The sequence below is a fragment of the Urtica dioica genome, chromosome 12 (genome assembly GCF_054948205.1).
Source record: "Urtica dioica subsp. dioica isolate 48M chromosome 12, U.dioica_male_clone48M_v1_H2, whole genome shotgun sequence".
Classification (NCBI taxonomy): domain Eukaryota; kingdom Viridiplantae; phylum Streptophyta; class Magnoliopsida; order Rosales; family Urticaceae; genus Urtica; species Urtica dioica.
Window position 1 is genome coordinate 22267292 of NC_142767.1, and position 21832 is coordinate 22289123.

The 21832-nt window shown below is 38.0% G+C and overlaps 4 protein-coding genes across 4 annotated transcripts; all 4 read left to right on the plus strand.

Moving 5' to 3' along the window:
* The first annotated feature begins 2170 nt into the window (after window positions 1-2170).
* LOC149380430 (F-box/kelch-repeat protein At3g23880-like) lies at window positions 2171-3406 on the plus strand. Its single transcript, XM_089604155.1, has one exon. It carries the CDS (start codon window positions 2171-2173, stop codon window positions 3404-3406), a length of 1236 nt encoding a protein of 411 aa, XP_089460281.1.
* A 2075-nt stretch (window positions 3407-5481) lies between these two features.
* Window positions 5482-6594, plus strand: LOC149380431 (F-box protein CPR1-like). Its single transcript, XM_089604157.1, has one exon. It carries the CDS (start codon window positions 5482-5484, stop codon window positions 6592-6594), a length of 1113 nt encoding a protein of 370 aa, XP_089460283.1.
* Window positions 6595-9497: 2903 nt separating this feature from the next.
* On the plus strand, window positions 9498-10643 carry LOC149380432 (putative F-box protein At3g16210). The gene is made up of 2 exons (XM_089604158.1): window positions 9498-10531; window positions 10637-10643. The coding sequence occupies exons 1-2, from the start codon at window positions 9498-9500 to the stop codon at window positions 10641-10643; spliced, it is 1041 nt and encodes a 346-aa protein (XP_089460284.1).
* Window positions 10644-11924: 1281 nt separating this feature from the next.
* Window positions 11925-21700, plus strand: LOC149380433 (neuroblastoma-amplified sequence protein). Its single transcript, XM_089602962.1, has 12 exons — window positions 11925-12214; window positions 12306-12354; window positions 12681-12854; window positions 13019-13220; window positions 13357-13550; window positions 13951-14932; window positions 15133-16112; window positions 16264-16352; window positions 16620-16979; window positions 17324-18458; window positions 18615-18880; window positions 18967-21700. The coding sequence occupies exons 1-12, from the start codon at window positions 12122-12124 to the stop codon at window positions 21529-21531; spliced, it is 7089 nt and encodes a 2362-aa protein (XP_089459088.1). The 5' UTR covers window positions 11925-12121; the 3' UTR covers window positions 21532-21700.
* The last annotated feature ends 132 nt before the right edge of the window (window positions 21701-21832 follow it).

Sequence of the window (21832 nt, forward strand, 5' to 3'; positions counted from 1 at the left end):
GAAGTCTTTCATTTCGGATCTTTTACTTAACAAAATTGAAGGTTAATAATTCAGTACGCTTTGTGTTGTATTTCTGGTGCTGTTCAAGTAACATCTATTCTTTCAGGTACTCTTTTTTATTTATTATTTATTAAAAAGTTGACAATTTAGGAAAATAAAACTAGATGATGTTTTTCTACTCGCTTGTTAATTTTGTTTTGTTTAAATTCATATGGATCCGATTTATGATGATGATGATGATTGGTGGAAATTTTTTCTGTTCATCTTGTTGCTTGGTGGTTTCTATGAGAGCTTTCGTTCGATATGAAGTTTTTCATTTCAGCACTTCTACATGGTAACGGAATTGAGGTTAATGATTCAGCTCTTTGTGTTGTAGTTGTTGTGTTGTTCAATTAACTTTCTTTCTTTGGTACTTTGATGAGGGTTTTTTTGACTTGGTTCTTAGCTTGCTATGTTGTTTGTTTCATCTGTATCTCATTATATGATTGTGATGATGATGATGATCATCTGTGGATTTATTTTATTCTTCTTTGTTTTGTTGCTTGTTGATTTTTATGAAAGCTTTTGTTCGATACGAAGTCTTTCATTTCAGCGCTTCTACTTATCAAAATTGAAGGTTAATGATTCAGCTACATTTCGTGTTGTAGCTGTGGTGTTGTTCAAGTAACTTTTTTTTTTCCTTTCAGGCACTTTTGTGTTTTAAGTTGATGATATACGAAAACTAGATGAGGTTTTTTGACTCGGTTATATAGCTCGCTATGTTGTTTGTTTCATCTGTATCTCGATATAGTATGACGATCGGTGGGGTTTTTTTTTCTTCTTTTCTTTCTTCGTCATGTTGCTTGTTGATTTCTATGAGAGCTTTTATTCGATATGAAGTCTTTCAAATCAGCAGTATCTGTTAATGAAATTGAAGGTAAATGGTTTAGCTAGACTTTGAGCTGTAAAGTCAATAAATATGTTGTCAAGATATTGTAAACATTGGACATAATCAAATCCTGTTGTCATAGCAAGGACTACAAGTTCGTCTGAATCGTTGAGATTTTGGATTTAAATAGAGTCTTAAGCATTTGGCCTTGCATTAGCTTTGATTATTGAGAATCGGAGTCATTAAGCTAAATCACAATCAACATTCACTGTGTTGTTTGTTGATGACTTCTATCTCTTTGGGGTTTTGGAAAAGACAAGCTGGTTGTAATATATTCCATATCGAGTGATTGTTACTTCTGGTATGCAAATTGGATGTACAAAATTACCTTATTAATAAATATACACTTAAAAAATTTTAGGGACCTCAAATAGTCAAATATTATTGTGGAGGACACTATAGTCCGAAACGCTCGTTATCGTTATTGGTAAAGCTCCAATGAGTTTATGTATTGTGATAAAAGTTTTGTGTTGATACTTAAAAATACTAAGTGTTATCTCGTGATAAAAAATTTGTATTGAATACATTTGCGTACTATAATCACAAATTAGAAGTTAACAATGTATTTATTTTCGATTTTTTTTTCCTTTTTATAGATATTATTTTTTGCTTGAAAAACAAGTTTATAGATCCGGATAGTTGGGTTCTTCTTAACACGTAACTAAGATAATACTGAATCGTAGAGGCTCATTTTCCTCATAACATGGCAATTCAGTTAACCATTGTAATTTGAATCTTACAATTATATACGTGTACAAACTTGGTAGATTACTTGATATCTCCATTGCCCTATAAAGTCAAATAGTGTTCTGAAAGCCTAAAATATCGCACATTAATGAAAAAAATAACAAACCGAATCGGAATGTTTTAAAATATATATCGGTATTCAGCATAGTTTCGTTATTTTGCCATAGAGTAGTTTCTCAAAAAAAAAAAAAAAAAAAAGAGAGTAGAAGAAATCAAGGATATATTAAAAAAAATGAAAAATAAGGTATATTATCCACAAACGAGTCACATAAATATAGTTCCGAGTTTAGCTACTACAAACCATTCCAACGAAAAAGTCAAGCATGAGATTGGTCAATGCATAAAACTCGAAACAAAGACTCATAATTAACCATATCCAAATTCTCGTAATTTTTTTTTTTTTTTTTTAATTTCTCACATCTGTAATCAATCCTTATCTATTTATCAAGAAAGAAAGCTAAGTGACCGCCATTGAATAAACTGATATATACCACAATGGGAAATAATATCGCGACGATCTGTTCAAACCCTAGAAACGACGTGGAGTTGATCGAAGAGTTCGTTCTGTCGGAGATTCTACCGAAGTTGCCGGTGAAATCTCTGGTGCGGTTCAAATGCGTGTCGAAGAAGTGGCTCGATCGGATCTCGAACGACACGTCGCTCGCCGAATCCCACTCTCTCTCCTCCTCCTCCGGCGGAGAAAACTCGAGCATCATCGTCGCGACTCACTCTCGCAGCAGAGAAAGACCCAAAATGCTCGTTCTCCACGGCGACGATACGAGCCCCAAGGCCAAGAGAGTAGACTCGTCTTACTTGTTCCACAAGGCAGCCCTGGCGCGGAACGACGTCGAGATCCTTGGATCCTCCAACGGTCTGATTCTCCTCACCGACGACAAGTTCTCCGCTCCCGACAACAAGTTGGTTCTTTGGAACCCGGCCACGAGGGCGTTTCGGGTTCTCCCGAAGCCGAGCGTCTCGGCGTTGGGGATCGGATTCAACAGCCGATCGTTTTTCGACCTAGGGTTCGACGAGAAGAAGAGGGACCACAAGGCCTTGAGGGTCGTCGAGACGACGAATCACGATCCGCCAGGTGGCGGACTCGATTTCGAAATCTTCAGCCGAGAAGACGGGTCGTGGAAGAAGAAGAAGCCCAAGCCTTTGAAGGGGTACAAGATTTCGGGCCCCGATTTCTGTGTGGTTTCCGCGGGAGGGGTTTTGTACATGATGTCTTGCGGCGCAAGTAATGACGCATCGTCGTCGCGCGTGATCTTGTCGTTTAGTTATCACGACGAGGAAGTGAGGGAATTCACGGCCCCGCCGGAGCAATGCTGCGCCGCCGCCGCGGGGGAACTCGTGAGCCTCGCCAAGTGGAAGGGAGGCTCGGTGGCGGTGGTCTCGGCGCGGCCCATGGAAGTCAACGTGTTTGACTTTTGGGTTATGGTCAAGAGCAAGAGCAAAAGCAAAATGGGAGGAGGGTTATTATCTAGTTGGTCAAAGCTCTTCACTTTTAACTTTTACCATCACATGAGAGGGATTTGGAGAGACCGGTTCCCGATAATCGTGGAGACTCGGTGGCGGAGCACCGAGCTCCGATGGTGGGACCCGGAAAAGGACGTCGGAGAGATCAAGGGCGGCTCAAAGCTCGCGAAAATCCGACGGTCATGGCTTTTCGGCCAAGCTCATGATTATGTTCCCACCATTTTTTCTGTCCATCCACGTCATCGTAGTTGAAAAGCCCATAAAAAAATGAGTACACTACATATTGTTTACGCTCGGATTTAATGATATAAACTTCGTATTCTTGTTTATCAAAATATCAGAGTTTCATTTGGAATTGAAACGACTAGCTCGTTGTTCATTGGTTACTCTATAAATAATTATGTGCTCTCCGGAGAAGAATAATACAATTAGCGTTCAAAATGAGTAAAATGTTTCAAGCGTTATCGATTGATCCAGTACTATGTATGTAGTGATACAATATTTCATCAAGCGTAGTAATAGTAAAACAATTGTTTTACACTTTTACTTTTACTTCTCTCAAATCTACACACAGGAATATAATTTGCATAAATTGCAAATTCTTTAACAAACATAAGAAAACGTAATTAAAGTTGCATCTACGTTCAGTTTCAGTTGTTACTTAATATATATATATATATATATATATATATATATATATATAACATACTATTATTTTAATAATTAAATAACATAGAACTTGGAAATCAAAGGAAATCCTTCGCTCATCATTGATGAAACCTGGAATTTTCGAGTAAACTTGTAGAAAAATCTGAGCATAAAAGTACCTTTACGAAATGATATATATATATATATTTTAAATAAGCGCTTAATATATATATTTTTTTTTAATTTTGAATAAAATGATTCTGTTTGATATATTATTTTTTTTATATAGAAATCTGTTGTTATAAACTAGGAAATCAAGCTTTAGTTTTCAAAATCATCATAGTTGACTTGCATATTACAGATATTGCTTTATTAATCACAAATTCAACTGAAATACCACGTAAACAAATTTGGTCATTTTGCAAAAAACTTTAAAATGTTGGTCATTATGTAATCTCATGCTTGATGCGGCCTAAATCGAGTAATATTTTAATATATTAACATGTTTAAGACCCCATATATGATCATATATTCAAATTGGTTACTTATGACTTATGATATAAATGAAAAATACACGTCTAATCAGTGGCCGAGCCAGGATTTCAATTAAAAAGGGGCAAATTTGAGAAATATTTTTGAGGAGGGGCATTATTGAAAAAAAACTTACAAATTTGGATCAAAAACATAATTATTAGTAAAATTTAAGGGTAAAATTATAAAAAAATATAAAAATTTGGGATTAAAAAATAATTTTCAAAAATTGAGGGGGGGCATTGGCCCACCCTGGCCCCCACCTGGCTCCGCCTTTGCGTCTAATAATATGAGTATTATTCATAAAAAGATTGTGTGGTAATAGTACCATTACAAAGCTAAATTACCAAACTAGTACTATGATAGTATGATACGAAACTATCATTTGGCTTTAGAGAAGTCATTGGCTTGTTTCACATATCCATCGTAAGTTTTATACACACACATAATATACACACACATCAAAGTCATGATACGAATACTATGTTATGTAAATATATTTTATGTTTTCTAAAATAAAGCATGTATTTTCTGTCTCTTATCAGCCGTACATATACATATAATACATATATACATACATAAATATATACATATATGATATATATATATATATATACATCTTTCTCTCATGGTTACCTTGTATTATGATTAACACTAGTGCCAGACATATGTACTTAGTGCTGGATGCACAAATCTGTTATTTTTTTATTTTTTTATTTTGTTAAAAATACCAATGCAAACTTATTCACGTTAATTTATTGCCACTATTCTTCTTCATTTGCTTATATATTTGTCAGATTATAAAGTAATCAAAAAGTTATTATTGTTTGACAGATTTTTTCATAAGTGTTATAACTAGAATTTTTTTTCTTATATGTTGAATAAAAACCATTTTTAAAATTTTTGTTTCAGGCCTCAAAATCATTACTATTAATATTTATTATTAAAAAGGTAAACTGCTCTTACTATTATAGGAATTTGTTTACGCCCAAAAACTAAAACAATATGGAAAAGTAGAATATATTATTTTATTAGAATATTTAGTTATAATACTATATTAGTATAAGTCGTAGTTTCTTCTGTATACATATATAATACTACTGATCGACATTATCCCTATTCCCAGCCCATTATTTCCGATCAATTATATGGAGTTTCCGATGCACAGAACACTGCCGGAAGATTTGATTCTGTCGGAGATTCTGCCGAAGCTTCCGGCGAATTCTCTCCTCCGATTCAAAAGCGTCTCCAAGAATTGGCGAGACTTAATCGCCAACGACGCCGATCTGAAAAAAGCTCACGCTCGTCATCACACCACCACGGCTCGTAGCTCCGACGAAATCTCGGTCATCGTTCACGCCAAGATCAACAAACACCATCGCAAACTGCTCTTTGTCTCTGGAGCGACGGCAAAGGAGTTTGACACGTCATATCTTCCACAACACGAAAAAATCCACGTCATCGGGTCCTCCGGCGGCCTCGTCCTCGTCTCCAAGCAGCCCTGGGGCTTGACGATGTGGAACCCGGCCACCAGAGAGTTCCGGAATCTTCCGGAGCCCTTGTTCGACAGCGACGCCGAGATTTTCGTCTGTTACCATATCTCGGGAATAGGGTTCGACGACCAGAGCGGCGATCACAAGGTGGTTCGAGTAACCGAGGCGCTGAAGATCGACGGCGATGATGATTATAATAATCCAACGGTTGGGTCGCTTGGCTTCCAAGTCTTTACAAAGAGAGCCGATTCGTGGAAGAAGCTCGAACCCTTCCGCGGATTCAGGCTCTCGAGCTCTGACCGCTCGGTTTCGATCCGCGGAGCGTTCTACTTTCTCGGTCGGAGAATCAGCGACGACGAAAAAACCGTGATCTTGTCGTTTGATTACCGGAACGAGGAAGCGCGAGAGCTAATCGACGCACCCGATTATGATAATCATCGTGGCTCGCGAGACCTCAAACTCGTCCCGTGGAAGTATGACTCGCTGGCTTTGATCGGCTTCAGCGACAACGGGTATGAGTTTCGGGTGATGATCGAGGATCGTAACGGGTTTTGTTGGTCCAAGCTTTTCGTGTTATCGGAGCTACATAGCTCTTGTATTCGCGGGGTTCGGAGCAGCAAGCTTATTGTTCCGTGGGACCCACGGCGAGACGGATCGGATGACAGCTGTCTCGGGCTCGACGAGATATTCGAGCCTTTTCGATTCTTCAGTGAGGCCATCGACTACGTTCCCACCTTGGTCTCGGTCTTTTCGGATATTGCTTGTTAAATCCGTTTGATTTCTAATGTTTGTTCTATCTATTTTTTTATTATGTGTTTATAGCATAGTACAAAACAAAGTTTATTCATGTGCACCATCTGCGAGTGTTAAAATTGTATTTATTGCGTAAGCGAAGATTGGATAAAATTGACTTTAAGAACTTCAAGAAAAAAAATATAAGAAAACGTTTTATTGCCTAAAACGTTCTTGTTTCAAAGTGAACGCTTACTTGTAATGCTTGAGCCACGTTCTGTCGTTCGTCCAATAAATTATAATCCAACGACAGATCAGTTCATAATTTTAATAGTTAAGTCATTTTGTTTTATGATTATTCCTTTTCTTTGTAGTATATAATATTTTAAAGTAAATTTAATTGAGATAATTTTATGGGGATTCAGCAAGTACTCAAGTTAGCGTTTGAAAGGAAAACAAAAATCCATTGAACGCTTATGTATACACACGCCATGCGGGGCTATGAGCCATATATATCTTCAAACTTAAGTTTTTTTTTTTTTTTAAATGAGTAGATTTTATTTTTATTTTTTTTAGAAGAAACAGAGTTTTTTTTTATTATTTATTTATTATAATCAATGTTGGTAAAGGTTTTTACAAAAGAAGGGTACGACAGAGATGCCACCTTATCTGAATCCAACGCTAATCCAACTTAAGGGGGTTCAATTTCTAAAATACAAAAACGTTCGGGTAAAATTTAACAATACTTTTATTTTTCAAAAGGGGCCAATAATTATTTTGAAAATCGTCTTTGATTTCCTTAAGCTTCTTCGGGTTTGGAAAGTTTACTTGCATTTGCATATATTGGAAATTGGCATAGTATTGGAAATTGGCATCACATACGTAATTAAGCTTTAAAACTATGGAAGTGAATATTATAAAAGTTTTCATGCAAAAAGGATAATATCTAATTTATTTACATATTTAGTGAAATTCCAACATAAAATATCAGCAAAATTAGTTTGTTTCCTCAAGAAAAGGGGAAATTAGCTATAAAAAATGGAAATCATAATATTAAATTAAACGAATAAGATTTGATAACTTTTCAAGGGGGAAAAAAGATTTGGTTACTTATATGTATACAAGAGAAGAGACACTATCATTAATAATAAAACAAATAATTAGCTGTTTAGCCATCTAAAACACTAGCAATTTGGTTTTAGCCAACCTTTCGTTAATTTCCCGTAAATAGCCATCTTGCTTACGTGTCAGCTTATTAATTGATTTAGTTTTACCTTTTTGTCCTTACGCTATTTTAATTAGGCATTTTTAAAAAAAAAATCGAATTAAATATTGAAACCGAATAGAGAAGTTTTCAAATTTGAAATTTGAATTTTGAGCAGATTTTGAAAGATATTAGCCATTAATTGTTATGTATTTGGAAATTTTCAACGTTGACTTTAGGTAATTAGTTTATATTTTCGTTGCAATTCATTAGGTAACGAATTTCGAATTAATTCCTTCATTCATTGATATTATTTTGTCTTTCATATATTCATAATTTCTAGAATTTTCGTGCTCAAAATATTTCCAGAATTTTTCAGTTTATTTACACGAATACACTGTAAATAGGCTTTTTATTTACAGTGAATATACTGTAAATAAGCTTCGTATTTACACGAATATACTGTAAATATGATTTCTATTTACACGAACATAATGTAAATAGGCTATCAATTTACACGACATACTGTATTAAAAAAAAAAAAAACTCAACTCCTCTCTCACAGGGACACAAAACAGGGAAAATGGCATCCAGTTCAATCTCGCTCCTCTCGCCGCCGTCGCTCCGCCTTAGCCTGCGCTCCCGCTCTCCGTCCTCGACGACCATCCCCGCCTCGACCTCGCCATCGACGGCGCCGACGAGGTCGATCCCGACCTGAACCTCGTCAAGGGCCGCGACTGTTCCTTCTCGACATCAAAGGCTGAGTCCTGATCTGGCGCGATTATCGCGGCGATGTCACGGCGGTTCAGGCCGAGCGGTTCTTCACTAAGCTCATCGAACAAGAGGTTCGTTTTGAGGGAAAGAGAAACAATTGCTATATTTCTGATCATTAGCGTCCACAATTCTGATCGTATAATTGTTGTAATTTATTGTCTGCACATAGTGTTATAATACTTCCAAAGTACAGCACAGTTGAGTTATTCTCACAAGAAAGCTCGTAGCGTGGATCGCCACAGGGTTTGGGGTCGCTTTTGAGTCGGAGAGGATGAGATATGTTGGCGATGCTTCCGCACGAAGAAGCCAGACAAGGTCGGCCATGGAACTGCGCACAGGTTGTCGCGAGCGAGGATAAGAAACCAAAAAGCCCGACCAGCCACAACAGTGTCTTCATTCTTCTTTTTTCTTTCTTCTTTCTTAATGATCTTAATGACATTAATGGGCGGTTATATCAGTATATTTTGTATTTAATGTTTTATTTTCAGCATGTTAATGGGCGGGAACGGTTGTGAGGTTATTTTGGTATTTTTATCTATGTAAATAAATTGGGCTGTCTATTAACACGAAATTAATCAAATGTTGGCTAAATCCAAAACTGTCTAAATATGGGAGGCTATTTAGCTATATTACCCAAATAGGAAACTAAATAATCTGTGTGTGTACATATGTCGAACTTTCTAAAGATTACATGGTCAGTTTTCAAAAATATACCATTACAAGTTAAATAGTAAGTAATAATAGTTAATAAACGGAAAACTACTATTTATAGCTATTACGAAAAAGTAAACTATTTTTGGAAATAAGGAAACTACTATTAAGAATAATAATAATAAAATAACCATACAATAACAACACTGCTAAACATATATTCTAATTTATAATTTACCCGGATAGACTACAACCGGAAGAAAAGAAAGAAAAAAAAAAGTTTTATACTTCACAGCCTATACATACAACGATGGAGTTTCCGACGGGCAAAACATTGCCGGAATACTTAGTGCAATCTGAGATTCTCCCGAAACTGCCGACGAAATCTGTGATCCGATTCAAAAGCGTGTCGAAGGAATGGTTCGACTTCATAAGCAACGACGCGGGTCTAAAGAAAGCTCACACTACTCGCGAAGTAGGCCGAGAAATCTCGGCCATCGTTCACGCGAGAGAACATTTCTATAAATGCTCCGACGAAGAAGGACAGAGAGTGCTTTTGGTCCGTAAAGACGAAACTAATCTCAGTCCACCACCGGAGTTCGACACGTCATATCTCCCAGAAAGTTCGATGACGCTGTGGAACCCGGCCACCAGAAAGTTCCGGATTCTTCCGAATCCCGCGATCGGCGACGATTTTCACTTCGGGACCATAGGGTTCGACGAAATCAGCGACGATCACAAGGTGGTACGAGTGGGTCAGAACAAAGCCGAGGTAATTGGTTCGCTGAATTTCCAAGTGTATAGCAAGAGAGCCGATTCGTGGAAGAACCTCGAACCCTTCCCCGGATTCTCACTCTTTCACAGAGTCGGGGTTTCCGTTGGCGGCGAGTTTTACTTCCTCTGCAAGCAATCTTTTCCTCGCCGATCTTCTTCACCGGCGGTGTTGTCGTTCTCGTATCGGAACGGGAAAGCGCGAAAGATAATCTTGATGCCCGATGATTTAACGGAGACGAGTCCTCTGTTCGGTTGGAACGAGGACTCGGTGGCCGTGATGGCGCGGGACGGGAACGAGGTCTGGGCGGTCTCGGTGATGATCAAGAACGGCGACGAGTTTCGTTGGTCTAAGCTTTTCGCGCTCACTTACTTCCCCAACAATAATTTCGAAGATGTTCTTAGCAAACGGCTGTTTCTGATCATCGATAAGTCGGATCGCCGGCCACGGAAGAACCAGCTCGTTCTGTGGGACCCGCAGATCATCGGCTATGGTGACAGCTGTCGCGTCGTAGCGGAGCTCGATGTGCCTTCTTTTTACTTCAGGGATGTCATCGACTACGTTCCACTTTGGTCTCTGTCTTTCCAGATTCTTGATGAATGTATTGAATATTATTATTATTATTCCTTTCTAGATCACTCAGTATTATTATTATTATTATTATGTGTTTATTCTAGTGATTAAATTGTAATATTACTATTTTTCTCTTCCTCTTCTTTGACTCAATATGATTTGAGTACATCTATAGTTCACCTTCACAAATTAATTGTGTTTTGTGTTTGATTTAAATATAAAAAAGGGCCAAAGTTTGTTAGTATGATTTGCAACTATAGAAAGAGAAAAAAAAAAAGAAAAAGAAAAAAAAAGACTAATCACTTTTATATTTGTAGCAAGACAAAATAATTTAGAATGACTAAAATCAATAAATAAAAGACTATTATGAAGGTATTCTATACGATTTAAACTCTGGACTAAATTAGACCGGACCGATCTAAATTTTGTCCGCTTTGGTTTAGTACTTATTTAGTTTATCACAATTTTTTCAAGCAATTAATTTAATTTAGTGATTGATTTTGGATCGGATCCGACTGAATCATCTAAACAAATCCTCTAAACAGAGTAATAAGATAATTTATTGGTCAATATTGAGTGCATCTAGCTAGATGTGGGAGCTTAAAAGTATTTTTCTATAAGATCTCTTATATTATGGTACTTTGTTGTCACGATTTATTTTAGGGTCTTTTAGCTATATAGCCATTTGACTTATAGCGTTTTGTATAATAGCTAATTTTTTGTTAATTTTCTGTAAATAACTATCTCAACTTATTCACGGCACTAAAAAAAACCTCAAAATAGGTGGGATTTTTTTTTTGGTATTTTTGTCTTTATGAATGTCGTAAATAAGTTGGGGTGATTATTTACAAAAAATTTACAAAATGTTAGCTATTTAGGAATTCTTAGACTTTCGGTGACTTATTTGGCTAATTTTTTGTTTATTATATATGGTACAAGTAGTATGTCCCGCGTGTTACAGCGGAATAGTTACTATATTTTAGTCTTGAGGAAAAAATATACGGAGACATGTCCAAAAATATTTAAGTTTGAAAAAAATGAATTAAAATTTTTTTGGAGATATTTTTATCTTTTTAATTAAAAAAAATCGGTACGAATGAGTAATACTTGTATTTATGATCAAATATTTCTTTTTTCTAAAAAGATAAAAATAAAAAATAAAAAATCTGCGACTAATAAATGGGTAATGATTTTGTCTCTTAAGATCAAACTTCTACTTTATATATATAATAATAATAATAATAATAATTTGTAAATGTAATGAAATTAAGAATTTGCGATGAATAATATTTCAAATCCCTTTTATTTATAAAAAAACACATTTTTTTTAAAGGGAACTCATTTTAATTTAAATAAAGGGTGTTAAATGAATCACTCTTATTTGATAAAAATAAAAATAAATGAATCACTCTTGCAAACGAATTAAATAAAACTTGTCAAAATTCTAAATAATTTATTTCTTCTTCATTCTGATCGTGTCTTTCCTTAAAAATTATCTTCACCATCTTTCTTTCTGTGTCTATGGAAATCGAATCTCTTTCTTAACCATTTGACAGCCCTAGGGATTGAGATCTCACAGCACTGTGACCATGGCAATGGACGATAGAGAGTCTGAACCAGTGCTTTACGAGACTCGTCGTCGCGCTTCGAGGCCGTACACTCCCAATTACCCTCCCCAACAGGTTCCGAGTTTCTTTTCCCTGATTCAGAACGCTAACCTTTTTCATTTCTCAGTTCCGTGTTTTGATTATGTTTTTGTGTTTCTAAGTTTAGATTGATAATGGAGATTCTGGCGGTTTTCTATCGCTGCTTTCAGTTCAAGGTTTGTCCAATTTCATTGTCCGTTTGAACTCATTGATTATTGGTCTTGTCTGAATCTCTCATTCTCAGAGCTTATTGTTGGCTTGTGTTGATGGTTGTATAGAGCATTGGCTTTGTGATATTGAAATTCCTTAATATTTTGCCTGTTTGTGGATTCGATTCTGAATCAATCAGCTTGCTTTTTAATTTGATTATATGCCAGTAATTTGTTGTGTTCAGTAGTTACCTCGGTTTGATCATTGCTTGCAAGCATCTAAATAAACTTGCTTTGATCAATCGGTTTCTCAGTTGGAAATTGCTTGACATTGCTTTGGCGATTTTTCTTAGGTGTGAGTCGGCTTAAAGAAAAGTGGTTCGAGTCTAAGCAACCAAGAAAATTGAGAAAAATATCATCTCTATTTATATCTCCGAGCGGTGAGCATGTGGCTGTAGCAGCGGGGAATCAGATAACAATTTTGCAGAAGAAAGATGACTACTCAACCCCATGTGGCACTTTTACGAGTAAGAATTTCAGGGTTTTGCATATAAAGTTACTTATATCTGTCTCGTGCTTCTGCTTTTTTTTTTTTTTTTTTTGCATTTTGCATTTTGTATTATGTGGACAAGTGTTGATTGGTTTCGGTAGCGAAAAAACCCGATTTTCTGACGAGTAAAAACTGTGGTAGCTCGCAGCCTTGTTACGTTTTCAACTGGGACTTGGTCAGAAAGCCATGCGGTTCTTGGAGTAGTTGATGATACGGACACTCTGTATTTTATCAAAGCCAATGGGGACGAGATAGTTAGGATTACGAAGAGGCAATTAAAAGTCTCTTCGCCAATCATAAAGGTCCTTGCAAACGAGGATTCTGATGTGCATACATCTTGTTTGTAAGTTGTTCTTCTTTCAATTAGTATTTTTAATAATTATTTGTGTTTGTGGATTTGCTGTCATTCCTCTGGGTTGAAATAAAACTTGACTCAAATTTTTTTTACTTGCTTGTACGTTAAACAAAAATCTATCCAGGTGTAGCTTCACAGTTGTGATATCAGATGGTTCCCTTCAGCATATTGAGATCAGCCGAGAACCCAACACCTCTATCAATAATGCATTAACTCAAAAGGGAAAGCTGGTGCAAAATGTCTGTAGTGTTGATTACCATCTTGAACTCTCAATGCTTGCTGTTGTGTCTTGTTCAGATAGCATTACACAAAGTACAGGTAACATATTATGTAGTATCTGCTACTTTTCCCATGCCTTGTTATTTTGGCTGTTATTTTAATAACTAATCATTTTTTTTAATATTTTAACTTTTACTCATGTATTATGTTTTATAAAGTTATTTTAGCACCACAAAGATTAAAAAAATATCTTCATTCGGTTAATATTCGACATGTTAATTAATATAGACCATCCGATAAATTTCGATAATATGAAAATCAGATTCTTTTAATATTGTACGGAAATGTCACTGGAAACCGTAGACGCTGATGTTATGCATATCTGTTTCTGAAATCAGAGTTTTGACATTTTCAGCTCTTCAAATGTTGATTCTTCTATCATTGATTTTCAATCTTCTCTTAATAGTAATTGTTGATTAGGTATTCACGTCTGTTCCAGGATCCTGGAATCTTTCTATATGGCGTAAGAGTAACGTCATGGACTTCGAACAGTTATTTACCATTCAGTTCGAAGGCTTGAATACCAAACCGAAGGAACATAAAGGTCAGCTAGCATATCCAAAGGTGGTAATCTCGCCAGAAGCCGAGTTTATTTGTACTCTAGATACGATGGGATGCTTGCATATTTTCAAGATGGATAAGAAACGCTTTTCACTTTCGAAGTTCGATATAGCAGAGAGTTGTGTGTCAGAAGTAGTAGAGAATTCAATAAATGGAAGTGAATTCTTTAATGATGTTGTGGATTTTACCTGGTGGTCTGATCATGTTCTTGCAATTGTAAAAAGAACAGGTGTCATTAACATGGGTAATATATGCAGCGGTTATCAATTGGAAAATGATCTCGTATACTCTATGCCTGTGTTAGAACGAGTTTATCAGTTTCAAGGAAATCTGTTTCTTCTGGAGAGCATGGTAGAGAATCTTTCTAAGGACAAGGGAACAGATGAATCGCATCGTTTAGAGCAGATTACTGATGAGTTTAACCATTTTGAGATTTCTAAGTTGAGTTGGAACTTAGTGACATTTACGAAGAGGTCTGTCCCTGAAATGTATGACATTTTAATAAACAATAAAAGATATCAGGCTGCCCTGGATTTTGCTGATTCCCATGGACTGGATAAAGATGAAGTCATTAAGTCACAGTGGTTGAATTCCACCCGAGGGTTAAATGAAATAAGCATGTATCTCTCAAAAATAAAGGATAAAGCTTTCGTACTTTCAGAATGTGTTGATAAAGTTGGATCAACAGAAGATTCCACGAAGGCTTTGCTTGAGTATGGATTACGCCTTACGAACCAGTATAGATATTCTGACCGAGAAGATTCCGAGTCTGGCCAAATTTCAGATTTTCGAATGGGTAGGCTTCGGATATTGCAATTCCGAGACAGGTTGGAGACATACCTGGGGATAAACATGGGCAGGTACGTTTCTTGATCTTTACTTCATGCAAGTTATTAATCTTAAACAAGACAAACATATGATTGTATTTATGCGTAACGGGACAAAGGAATGATCAGATATTACAGGAAATCTCTTGTACTCAAAATTCTTTAAACTACACTAAACTTCTAGTTATGTGATGGTTGCTACTAACCCTTGTTTAACGAATAGTCTTCTGCAGGTTTTCTGTGCAGGATTATGCAAAATTTCGTGTTATGCCTGTTAACGAAGCTGCTGTTGCATTGGCTGAAAGTGGGAAAATGGGAGCTTTGAACCTTCTATTCAAGCGTCATCCATATTCACTTGCTCCTTATATTTTGGAGATTCTATCAAGTATTCCCGAAACACTTCCCGTACAAACATACGGACAGCTTCTTCCTGGCAGGTCTCCTCCTTCGAGCACAGTCGTGAGGGAAGAAGATTGGGTTGAATGCAAGAAGATGGTGAGGTTAATTCAGAGCCTAAATAATAACAATAATAATGAGATTGATGTTCAGTTCCGAACAGAGCCCATTCTCAAGCAGTGTGTGGGTTTCGTGTGGCCATCAAGTGATGAACTTTCGACGTGGTACAAGAACAGAGCAAGAGATATTGATTTATGTAGCGGGCAGCTAGATAATTGCCTTTCCTTGCTTGATTTTGCGAATAGAAAGGGAATTTCTGTGTTGAAGAGGTTTCACGATGATGTTTCTTACTTACACCAACTTATTTATTCCGATGACGCGGATGGCGAACTTGATATGAACCTTGCCACGTGGGAACAATTGTCTGACTATGAAAAGTTTAGAATGATGCTCAAGGGAGTCACAGCAGAAAATGTTGTTCAAAAACTCCAGGATAAAGCAATTCCCTTCATGAAAGTTAGGGATCATCACACAACCTCAGGTTCTCATGATCAGGTGACTGGAAATCATCTTTCTGGCGATCCTGACGAGGCCGAATCATTTTTGGTGAGATGGATGAAGGAGATTGCTTCACAGAATAAACTGGACATTTGCTTGAGGGTTGTAGAAGAAGGGGGTGGAGATATCCAACCCAGTGGCTTATTCGGGGACGAAACTGAAGCCATAATTTGTGCCTTACAGTGCCTTTATTTATCCAAAGTAACAGATAAGTGGAGTACCATGACAGCCATGTTGTCAAAGCTTCCACAAATGCAAGGTAATCCTTTGACTCTGTGTTTCTTGTTTTGGATGCTTGACTTTAACTTGATGAATGTTTTCCTGTTTGTTTAGCGAGTCTAGTTAACCTATTTTTTTTTAAAGAGACTTTTGAATGTAAAATTTAGCGTAGCCTGTTTTTCACCGTACAGGTAGTACCTTCTATGATGCGGGACTAGATAGAAGATTAAAACTTGCAGAGGGTCATATCGAAGTTGGGAGGCTTTTATCATCTTATCAGGTTTGTCATTCAGTCATCCAGTAGCGTTTCCACACGTATTTTTATGTGAAGTTTAAAAATTGTACTTACCGTTCAGGGGAACAGTATAGATCACTAAAATGTTCATGATTATCATCTTTGTGCTTCCAAATCACTTCTTCCTTTTTCCTTATGAAGCATTTATCGTAATTTGTGTTTGTGGCATGACTGCGACTTATTGTAATCTTATCGTAATTTTTAGATGATGTAACCTATTCCAATATATAACTGTGACTTGTTCTGATCCAGGTGCCAAAGCCTTTGGATTTTTTTCTCGAATCTCACGGCGACGGAAAAGGTGTAAAGCAAATTCTTCGCCTCATACTTTCAAAATTTGTTCGGCGACAGCCTGGCCGATCAGATAATGAATGGGCAAGCATGTGGCGTGATATGCAGTGCATGCGAGAGAAGGCATTTCCATTTCTCGATCCAGAGTATATGCTCATGGAATTCTGCAGAGGGCTACTGAAAGCTGGGAAGTTCTCTCTTGCTAGGAACTATTTGAAGGGTACGGGCTCAGTTGCTTTGTCATCGGATAAGGCAGAGAATCTTGTTGTTCAAGCTGCAAGGGAATATTTTTTCTCTGCCTCAAGTCTCAATAGTCCCGAAGTAAGTATCAGAGTCTAATTGGTAATGCATAGAACAGTTAAGATCTTAGAGTTGGTTACTTTCTGTAAGCTGATTTAGAGATGCACACCAATTGAAGATCCTTCATTATAATAATGTGCTTTGCAGTTTCAAATTTCAATATCCCCTTCTTACCTTATTTCCTTTTGTGAACGTGTAACGTATCGTAGGAATGTTCTCGTATTTCTCAGCTAAGCTGATATGTTTTGCAAAGCATTCAGACCAACATAAATTTTCCTTTCATGTCAATTTAGCTATTTGGTTATATATTACGTACTAAAATGTAGTTTGTAAAAGAGTTTTTAATATATTGGCTCTTGTTTCAGATTTGGAAGGCCAGGGATTGTTTGAATTTACTATCAAACAGTAGAGTAGTTACGGCAGAGCTTGACACTATTGACGCACTGACAATTAAACTTCCCAATCTAGGAGTGACGCTTTTACCGATGCAATTCAGACAAATAAAAGACCCAATGGAAATCATTAAAATGGCTATTACGAGTCAAACCGGGGCGTATTTGCATGTTGATGAAATCATTGAGATTGCGAAACTCTTGGGATTAAGCTCTGTAGAAGACATATCAGCTGTCCAGGAAGCTATTGCTCGAGAAGCTGCAGTAGCTGGCGATCTGCAATTGGCCCTCGATCTCTGCCTTGTTTTGGCTAAGAAAGGGCATGGTCAAGTTTGGGATCTATGTGCTGCGATTTCCAGGGGTCCAGCGCTTGAAAATATGGATATGAAAACTCGGAAACGGTTATTGGGTTTTGCTTTAAGCCACTGCGATGAGGAATCTCTTAGTGAGTTGTTACATGCATGGAAAGATTTAGACATGCAAGGCCAGTGTGAGATGCTAGTGGAGTCGGAAATTAGAGTTGACCGAAAAGGTATCTTCGAAAAAGTTGAAAGAACCCGCAGTGATGATCACGAAGGACACATCAGTAACATCACAAAAATACTTGCCGTTGTTGCTAAAGACGTGTCTGTTGAGAAAGGAAAGAACTGGGAAACTGCTCTGGAAGACAATGGGAAAACTTTGTCGTTCGCTTCTTCACAGCTGCCTTGGTTGCTTGAGCTTATTAGCAAAGCCGAAAACATGGAAAACTCATACTATAGTGTAAGAACACAAGCTGCGTTGACTATCTTATCCTGGCTGGCAAGAAATGGATTTGCTCCGAAAGATTATTTGATTGCCTCTCTGGCAAAGTCAATGATTGAGCCACCAATCACCGAAGAGAAATGCATGAATTTCTGCTCCTACCTATTGAATCTGGTGGATGCATCTGGTGGGATTGAAGTCATAGAAGAAGAACTGAAAAGAAGGAAAGATTACCAGGAAATTAGTAGTATCATGAATGTTGGAATGATGTACAGTTTGTTGCACAACTATGGAATCGAGTGCCGAGATCCTGCCCAGAGGAGAGTGATGTTACTCAGGAAATTCAGGGAAAAACAGACACCTGGTACCGGGAATTTCCCTTTTATCTCATTTTCATTCAAATGTCTGAAAATAATCGGTGGTTACTAATGAAGGCCATAAAAAATAACCATCTGTTTTTCTTTTTTGCTTCAATGTTTTTTTTTTTTTTCTTTTCAAATGTTGTAATTTCTTATTTCAGATGAAATAGCAAAACTTGATGAAGTGCAGTCCACATTTTGGAGAGAATGGAAACAGAAGTTAGAAGAACAAAAGTTTGTAGCTGATCGTTCCAGAGCTTTGGAGAAGATTGTCCCCGGGGTTGATGCTGGACGTTTTTTGTCTGGTGATACAAAGTACATTGAGAGTGTTGTCCTCTCTCTGACTGAGTCGATCAAGTTGGAGAAGAAGCACATTCTGAAGGACGTTTTAAATCTTGCTGACACATATGGCTTAAATCGGACAGAGGTATGCAAATACCCACACAATTAGAATAAATAATTTAGACACCATTTCACCTTACAAATTTATATTTTTACTCTGTTTCCTGACAGGTGTTGTTAAAATATTTGAGCTCTTTGCTTGTTTCTGAGGTTTGGACCAATGATGATATCGTGCGTGAAATTTCGGCGTTTAAAGATGAAATAACTGGCTCTGCGGTCAAGACCGTCCAAGTCATTTCCTCTACTGTTTACCCTGAGATTGACGGGTGTAACAAGTTGCGACTTGGACTAGTATTTGGCTTGGTTTCTGATTGCTGTTTACAGCTAGAAGAAGCCGAAAGATCATTGCCAAAGATACACCCAAAACAAGCTAACTTATCGGGTTTTGGCTTTTCTCGCTACTACAAGGTAATTGAACAAGAATGCGTTAGAGTTTCGTCTCTTACGAGCCTCAACTTCAAAAACATTGCTGGGCTTAGAGGCTTAAACCTAGAGTTCTTCAACCGTGAAGTCTACCAGCACATTGATGATAGTAGCTTGGAAGTTCTGGCAAAGATGGTAGAGACCCTCATCAATATCTATAGCGACTCAGCTCAATGTGGTCTCATGTCATGGAAAGACGTGTACAAGCATTATCTAGTCGGTTTGTTGGAGACTTTCGAGACCAAAGCTAAAACGGATATGGTCAAGAAGCCAGAAAACTTGCAGGGTTTGATATGTCAGCTTGAGCAGAACTTTGACTCTTCCAGAAAGTATATCAAATGCTTGGAACATTCCGATGCTTTGGAGTTCATAAAAAGGTACTTCATGATCATAGTACCCCTGAACGGTTCTTACGGAACTCTTCCCGATGATTCGACGTGGCAGGACTGTATTTTGATTCTCTTAAACTGTTGGATGAAATTCACCGATGAGATGAAGGAGATCGTGTCCCGCGATAACGCGGAAGATAGGGTATTCACTCCCGATTGCTTAATGACTTGTCTGAATGTTTTCATGAGACTTGTGATCGAGGACAACGTCTCGCCAAGTCAGGGATGGCTTACACTTGTCGACTATGTCAACCATGGCTTATCCGGCGATCCTGCCTTCGAAATTTTCATGTTCTGCAGAGCCATGGTCTTTTCCGGCTGTGTATTCAGTGCCGTGGCTGAAGTATTTTCTGAAGCATCATCAGACAACACCGAGCTCCGAGATCTGCCCAATCTCTTCTTGAAGCTTTTGGAGCCCATTTTGCAGGTCTTGGCTGCCGGTGAAGTTCACGAACACCAGAACTTTTATCACATATTGAACTCTGTGAGCAAGTCGGAGGGAAATCTGGAGGATCTGAAGCAGGTCAGGCACGCGATTTGGAAAAGACTCGCCGAGTTCTCCGATGATCTGAACGTACCGGGATCGGTTCGAGTTTACATGCTAGAGCTCATGCAATTCCTCACGGGTAAAGATATTAAGGGTCCCTCTTCCGAGATCCACTCGAAAGTCATACCCTGGGAAGGATGGGCTGCAATTCACTACACAAGCGAACACAGTGAAACCTCCGCCGATCGGGGATCGACGGACACATCTACCCGAGTCACGAGCACGTTGGTCGCGCTCAAGTCGTCTCAGCTTGCGGCGAGAATTTCGCCTGGAATGGAAGTAACACCCGACGATCTCTCGACAGTCGAATCGGCAACTAATTGCTTCTTCAAGTTGTGCGGCGTTGCCGAAACCGATCGCCATTGTAGTTCTCTGGTGGCTGTTTTGGGTGAATGGGAAGGAATTTTCTCGGCCAGGAACGAAGAGGAAGCCTCTTCAGAAGCATCCGAGGCTGGGAATATGTGGAACAGCGACGACTGGGACGAGGGATGGGAAAGTTTCCAAGACGCCGAACCGCAACAGAAGGAAAACACTGAAAACACCGCTTCGCTTCACCCGTTACACGTCTGTTGGTTGGAGATCTTCAAGAAGCTCGTCACATTGTCTAATTTCAAAGCTGTTCTAAGACTAATCGACCAATCCAACAGTTTATTGCTCGATGAGGACGGTGCCAAGACCATAACCGAAACTTTGCTTCGAACGGATTGCCTCGTGGCTCTACAGTCAGTTCTCTTGCTTCCTTACGAGGCACTACGGACTCGATGCTTGTCGGCTTTCGAAGAAAAATTGGCTCGAGAAGGGTTCATCACGGGCACAATTGGGCAGTCGCACGAGTTTCTAATTCTCGTATTATCCTCGGGGGTTATATCTAGTATCGTATCTGAATCGGCCTACGGTACGATATTCTCTTACACGTGCTATTTGGTTGGAAACTTGTCTCACAAGTCTCAGTCGGCTCAACTATCAAGAGAATCGGCGGAGAGCGAGAGAGAGTTGCTACTTTTCAGGAGGATCATGTTTCCGTATTTCGTCTCGGAGCTTGTAAAGGCAGACCAGCAACTTCTAGCGGGACTCATCGTCACGAAATTCATGCACACGAACGCGTCTCTGAGTCTTGTGAATATAGCGGAGCCGAGTCTCCGTAGGTTTCTGGAGAGGCAATTAAAACTTCATGTACTGCGAAATGATCAAGTCGCGTTCGACGAGGCCGGTGGTTTGCATGGGACGTTGAAGAATTCGGTTTTGGGTTTGGTGGGAAAACTTGAAACTGTTGCCCGGTCTGCATTAACTTTTGTTTCTAACAGTTATGTTAAATGAATAGTGGATCTTTCCTCTCCTTTTTATGAAGTTTAAATGAATGTAGGAACCCAATTTATGATGGGTTATGTATACCTTCTTGTTAGATTTTGTGAACTCTTTTTTGGTAAACTTAATATCTGCATCTCAGTTATGTAGAAGGATGAACTAGTGTCATTTCAGGTTATAATTTGATGAGTATTTATCTTTCTAAACGAAGTTGCGAGATAAGATCACTCGTCGTTTTTCTGATACAGATTTGAATGAGATTACTCGTCGTCTGACATAAGTCCATAGGTTTTTTTTTTTTTTTTTTTGAGAA